Here is a 6468-nt window from a genome sequence, read left to right as displayed (position 1 = left end):
CTGTTGAAAAGTTGCAAAATTTGAACCATAGATAGAAGAGATTCGAGTTATAGAGTTATTATAAATTTAATAAATCATCTAATTTCCTACTAATAATAATATATATTAAATATTCGCAAGATTGTTGATCTGATAAATGGCAAAAACACTTATTTATTCTCTGCAATTAAAATAGTTATTTTCTTTGCTGTAAAAATTGCATATAAATATATAATAATTTTTTACTTCTTATTTAAAAATAGTTTTTTTCAGTTTTTAGTGATTATGGGAATCGAATTAACAAGATCGTGATTACGAAAGATTGCGAAACGATAAGTATATCAGTCTCATTCATGTCCTTATATGGTTGTGAGTCGGTACAAGATACATTTAAGCCATGTATGGAAATGATTCCAGTTCAGGGCTGTAATTATAGATGGAAAAATGTCTAACATAAGATAAATAAATACGCTTATTTACATTAACATATCTAAACTATTGCTATATAAATATTGATGTTTTTCAACAGCTTATAAAAATTATATTATTTCTAATAATTATTATCTCGCCATTTTTCTTCATATTAATTTTTTTAATATTCAATATTAATCATCTACTTTTAATTGGAAAACTCTTCAATTAAAATTCTGTTCGAAATTTATTAAAAATTATTGCAATTTTATATTTCACAAAAAATTGTGTATTATTAATCTCATTATTATTTGCTTATAATATATAAATTATTATTATTATCTTGCGAATTTGTTAACAATTTATAACCGAATGACAAAGTATACCAAGAATATTGTTTAAGCAAAGCACCAGAGCACAATCCTGATCGACTACTGACAATGGCCTGATATTTTCTCCATTTACAAACTTCGCCACTCGCATACACATATAATCCATTCGACCAGCATCTTCCAGCAGATGGTGCTGGTTGATCGGGTGTGGTGAATGACCACAGAGTGACGCGTAACGTGACTCAGTGTTCATCGTGAAGCTTCGATTCGTTCTAGTTTCCGATTTTTACACCTTTTCCGAGCCTCTATTTACCATTGTTCACCGAGTGAGTACGGTTCGATCTATCTCCTTTAATCGGGCGAAATAATCGGGCTATCGAGCAAAATCGTATTTTTCCCTGAATGCAGTTCCAGCATGTGAAACCTCGACGATTTGACAGCAAATTTTACTCTCGAAAGAGTCGCCATTATCATTCAGTTACAGTTTGCACAATTTCAGTCGTGATTAATTAAAAGGAAAAAAGATTGCTATTCCTAATGAAAAAGGATAGGAGATAAACAGGGTATTTCTTGGTTAGGTTATGTATTTACATATACGAATGTAGAAGAAATATGCGAGTGTCGTGGCGTGCGCAGTGCTGTAGCTAGTGGAAGATGCAATGGGCATCATAGTCTGGATCGAAACAATTGTTTTAATTTTAGTACACTATAAAAATAGACTAGCATTAGCCGAATAAATTTATTATGAACGCAATAAATTTATTACAAGTATTAAAATAAATTTATTCCAACTTAATTTATAATATACTAAAATTTTCGTTAAACCGACTTTGACAGCGCTGAGTACGAAAGAGACACGAGGGGAAAGTAGGACAGTTTGAGACAGAGATGAGTAAGCGCGAGTACATAAAAATTACTGCAGAATTCGCAACATATCGAATTTCCTTTTAAGGAAAATTCCACTTATTTTTCTCAAATTATATGTATATATATTTTGTAAATATTAAATATGGAAAACGGAAATCTTTCTAAAGTGTACGAAGGAAATTTATAATAATAAATATTTTATGAGTAAAAAATTACACGAGAAAAAATATTTAAAAAATCAGAATATTAAGAAAAAAGTAAATTATATATAATTCGAATATTTTTTATGCAATTCTCTTAAACTTTTAAAGTAGATAATATTTTTAAGACACATATTTATCGAAAATGAATAAGAAATTTGTAGCTGATAAAAGCTATATATTAATGGTGGAACAAATTGTATATAAAGCAGAGGGCATTTGAGTATACAAAGAGAGTAACGATCCTTTAGTCTCGTTTCTCTTTTCTCTCGTCCAAGTATTATTTTTACTCCAATTTCAGTCACATCGGGATATCGTGAATTGATTGTCCGAAAATAAACGCTAATGGCGACTTGGGAGCTCCAACTGTTTTGTCGTGATGTTTGTTTTAGAAAGAACGCGTCTTTGTTTCACTAAAATTCTAAATTTATGGGGTGAAAAAATCACAGTTTATTTTTCAAACAAACAATCAGTTTCTACGAAATATATGCTCTGCGAATAAATCACGTCAAGTATTGTTTCTTCAAAAGTATAATATAGAAATTTATTAGTTTAATCTTAAAACATACAATATGTCTCAGATCCAGCAATAAATTGTCGATTATTTCCAATTCTAAAAAATAAAGAAACAAAATTCGAAATTTATTAAGGAATCCATAACTTTACCAGAAATGGAGATTATTTTATATTCAATATATCTCTATAAGATCAATTTTATAACATTGTATTAATAAATTTATAATTTAAACTTGCAGAAATAGAAAATGTTTATAGATGCCGTTAATTGAGAGTTTTTTTTGTAATTTGTCAGATTTAACATGAGATTATTCGGAAATATCATTAAAATTTAATTCTTGTTCTTCAGGTGCAAAATGTCTTCCCGTAAAACTGCTGGACGTCGTGCTACCACGAAGAAACGTGCTCAACGTGCAACGTCAAATGTTTTTGCGATGTTCGACCAGGCACAGATCGCAGAATTCAAAGAAGCTTTTAACATGATCGACCAGAATCACGATGGATTTATTGACAAGGAAGATTTGCACGACATGCTTGCCTCGCTGGGTAAGGAAATGCAGAAAATTCAGTGACACATTTTTGTAGCTTATATTTATACGCAAGATTACTGCCCTACTTCTTTTAAATCGAAATAAGATGTGGAGAATTTAAAGAAAAATTAATTAACTTTTATAGGTAAGAATCCTACCGATGAATATTTAGAGGCAATGATGAATGAAGCGCCTGGACCTATCAACTTCACAATGTTCTTGACATTGTTCGGAGAGAGATTACAAGGGACTGATCCTGAAGATGTAATCAAAAATGCTTTCGGTTGTTTTGATGAGGAAAATAATGGTCACATAAATGAGGAGCGCCTTCGTGAATTGCTTACCACAATGGGTGACAGGTAATAGCTCACATTTCAGAAACCATGTATACTTTAACGTCAATATTTTAGATATATTGACAAATTATTTTAAATTCTCAAATTATTGTAGCAGAGTTAGTAAAATATTTCAGAACTAAATGTTTCATTTCTTTCGGCATGTTCCGACATTACTGCCAGTACTGAAAATCTAATATATAATATACGTTACGTATATTATATATTTTCAGTACTGGCAGTAATATCGGAACATGGGGCTTGTATAAAGATTTTGTTCAAAGAAGAGAGAGATTAGCTGGTAATAATTGCTTAATTATACAATTTTATTAATCTGCTAATTATATAATAATAATATCATAGTCGTAATAATTGGCCAGTATATGTACTGTCTATATAATTGATTAATCTTTCTATATTCAGTATTTATTAATCATACTTTTGAGAATCTGCTATATATGATATTAATAGTATATAGTTAAGATTTTTGTTTAATGCAAAACGGATTCTTTTTATTTCTAGATTCACGGACGACGACGTAGACGAAATGTATCGCGAGGCACCGATCAAAGGTTCGATGTTCGACTATCTAGAGTTCACTCGAATCCTAAAGCACGGTGCGAAGGACAAGGACGAGCAGTAGTGAGCGGATTAATTTAAAAAAAAACCGCGTATCCTCGCACGAAATCGCAGATAGTATTCGAAATTTCTCGTACGCATTTCGCATTTCTCAATTCATCGGATTTTTATTCACGCAATATTATTATTAGTAAATATTATAAATAATAAGAGAACGTGGTGTGATGCGCATAGAGCAATTGAATTATAAGAAATTGTAATCTCATCTAAGGCATTTACTTGCATTTTCATACTTCTATAAAACTCGAAATAATTATAATTACTTGAATAAAATAAGTGATGTATTTAGAAATGCGTCATTCAAAAAGATCTTTTTGAAGTATTCAACTATAACCATTTTTTGTGAATGATTTCTGTACAGCCATTAAAAGTTACACGCGTAAAATATTTATATATATAAAACGAACACATGTAACTGTTGTAGAGATTCAGCATTTATATTTTAATATAATATTCTGTCGCATATGAAAAGTTTGCCATTATTTCTTTGAACCAACTACAAAATTATTATGTAACGGCACAAAGATGTACGTAAATTTAGTTTTCTCTTTAATAATAATATATATAAGTTGATATTTATTGCATTTGATTTGGCTCGAGTAATAATTAATGCTTTTTTAAGATTTTATACTTTTCATAAATTATAAGAATTTTTCTAATTACTCAAAAACCATTTTAAGCAATACTTTAAGCAACTTTCTCATGGTGTGATGCGCATAGAGCAATTGAATTATAAGAAATTGTAATCTCATCTAAGGCATTTACTTGCATTTTCATACTTCTATAAAACTCGAAATAATTATAATTACTTGAATAAAATAAATGATGTATTTAGAAATGCGTCATTCAAAAAGATCTTTTTGAAGTATTCAACTATAACCATTTTTTGTGAATGATTTCTGTACAGCCATTAAAAGTTACACGCGTAAAATATTTATATATATAAAACGAACACATGTAACTGTTGTAGAGATTCAGCATTTATATTTTAATATAATATTCTGTCGCATATGAAAAGTTTGCCATTATTTCTTTGAACCAACTACAAAATTATTATGTAACGGCACAAAGATGTACGTAAATTTAGTTTTGTCTTTAATAATAATATATATAAGTTGATATTTATTGCGTTTGATTTGGCTCGAATTATTATAATTACTTAAAAAACATTTTAAGCAATACTTTAAGCAACTTTCTCATGATAATTACATTTTCTGATAATTTGTTCTAATAGTATTAATGATAATTTTAAATAAATGTAAATTTTTCTGTATAACAAAATAAATTCTTGAAGATTGAACTAATTAGACACAAATGTTTAAATATTTTTACATTAATAAAGAATTAATAAAATATTTCAGATGTTTTTCACATAAAATATAAACTCTACATAAGAAACGCTTCTTCAGAATAATGCGTATTGTTTTCTTAGAAAATACCATGGGATTAAATAACTGGTTATTAGTGACATGTAATTACAAGTAATCAGAAATGATAAATACACGTTCTAAGCTCAAGTGGAAAGTCGAATGCACAATCAAAAATTGCGAAATGTTTCTTGCGTCTATTGTCAATTTCACACGCACATGAAATAAACTCTTTCCTATTAATAACGTACTATTAGATATTATAATAGATTTGTATACATACATGTAGTATCCTGTTGTACAATTCACATAGCATTTTCTTTAATTATTTCCAAAATTCAAACACAAACTGATCTTTATTTTGATCTTTTGCAATAAATTCTATCAATAATGCGATCTATTCTGTAATATTCAATATTTTCAAACTGTATTTAAGAGTCTTTGTCTCAATAATAATTATAATCGATTTTACATGTATATTCACAAAAAATGGCATATATAATTGAAGTAACTACAATTAGTCATTGTGCGAAAATTGGTGACGACAGATTATTAACTATAAAAAATAATAAAAAATTCTTTAACGAGACTGACCAATCGCTGGATGCCGACGATAATCCATCAATGGAAAAATCTGGTAATCCCAATTGGCACACAATTTCACTGATTCAACAACGCACTCGTTATCACTTATCATTCGTGAAATTTTGCAATATATCACACTATCACTTATCACTCGCGAATGTCACTCCCGATTTTGTCGAAGCATACTGAATATAAAACTCGGCAAATTTTGCATTCTCAACGAAATTTATGTACACGAAGACGAGGAAATAACGACACCGACATCGCTGTAGGAAGAGGGGCGCGAAAATACTTGGATGCTGCACTTGGCGACTTTACTCCGCTCCGCACGAGTTGGAATATACCTCGATACTTTTAAACGTCGTTTAATTAAGCGCTTCGTTTTCGCGAGAACACGATTCGAATGATACATCACACCGTATTTCGCGACATTTTCCGACTACTTGGCGCGCGCGTTTCGCTCTAACCGAACTTCATCCCGTGACGTCAGACGTCACGATACGAAGTTGCATCTCGACCGACTCGGCGTCGCCTGCGATTCTCGAATGAAGAAGCATCATGGCGGCTATCGGACCTAATATCAGACTATACGCGATACCCCCCTCATCGTCCTTGGCCTATTTTTCGCAATTTGTCTTACAATGCGTAGCAATTCTCTTCCGGAACGTCGCGTATCTTTGATTTAACGATGAAAAGGAAAGAAAAAT

At 30.4% G+C, this 6468-nt stretch overlaps 2 protein-coding genes across 2 annotated transcripts in view; one reads left to right on the top strand and one right to left on the bottom strand.

Annotated features, from left to right (window-relative positions):
• Nucb1 (Nucleobindin 1) overlaps positions 1-5926 on the bottom strand; it is a 68468-nt gene extending 62542 nt beyond the window's left edge. Inside the window, exon 1 of the mRNA XM_083034522.1 lies at positions 5771-5926. The gene's annotated coding sequence lies outside the window, so the exon portion shown is untranslated. The remainder of the gene's footprint in view (positions 1-5770) is intronic.
• Sqh (myosin regulatory light chain sqh) lies at positions 906-4826 on the top strand. Its single transcript, XM_083034537.1, has 4 exons — positions 906-1048; positions 2655-2851; positions 2981-3194; positions 3693-4826. Exons 2-4 carry the CDS (start codon positions 2662-2664, stop codon positions 3811-3813), a joined length of 525 nt encoding a protein of 174 aa, XP_082890663.1. The 5' UTR covers positions 906-1048; positions 2655-2661; the 3' UTR covers positions 3814-4826.
• Positions 5927-6468: the final 542 nt, after the last annotated feature.

The sequence above is a fragment of the Prenolepis imparis genome, unplaced genomic scaffold (genome assembly GCF_030444845.1).
Source record: "Prenolepis imparis isolate NDT839.2.m4 unplaced genomic scaffold, iyPreImpa1.0 SCAF_3, whole genome shotgun sequence".
Classification (NCBI taxonomy): domain Eukaryota; kingdom Metazoa; phylum Arthropoda; class Insecta; order Hymenoptera; family Formicidae; genus Prenolepis; species Prenolepis imparis.
Note: the sequence above shows the minus strand (reverse complement) of the source record. Positions and strands in the feature narration are given on the sequence as shown.

What these genes read in the sequence shown, in the direction of transcription:
- Sqh (XM_083034537.1), top strand. Translation starts at nt 2,662, where the DNA reads ATGTCTTCCCGTAAAACTGCTGGACGTCGTGCTACCACGAAGAAACGT. An exon ending in CGACATGCTTGCCTCGCTGG is followed by an intron (nt 2,852 to 2,980) that starts GTAAGGAAATGC and finishes TAACTTTTATAG; the next exon opens with GTAAGAATCCTACCGATGAA. An exon ending in CTTACCACAATGGGTGACAG is followed by an intron (nt 3,195 to 3,692) that starts GTAATAGCTCAC and finishes TTTTATTTCTAG; the next exon opens with ATTCACGGACGACGACGTAG.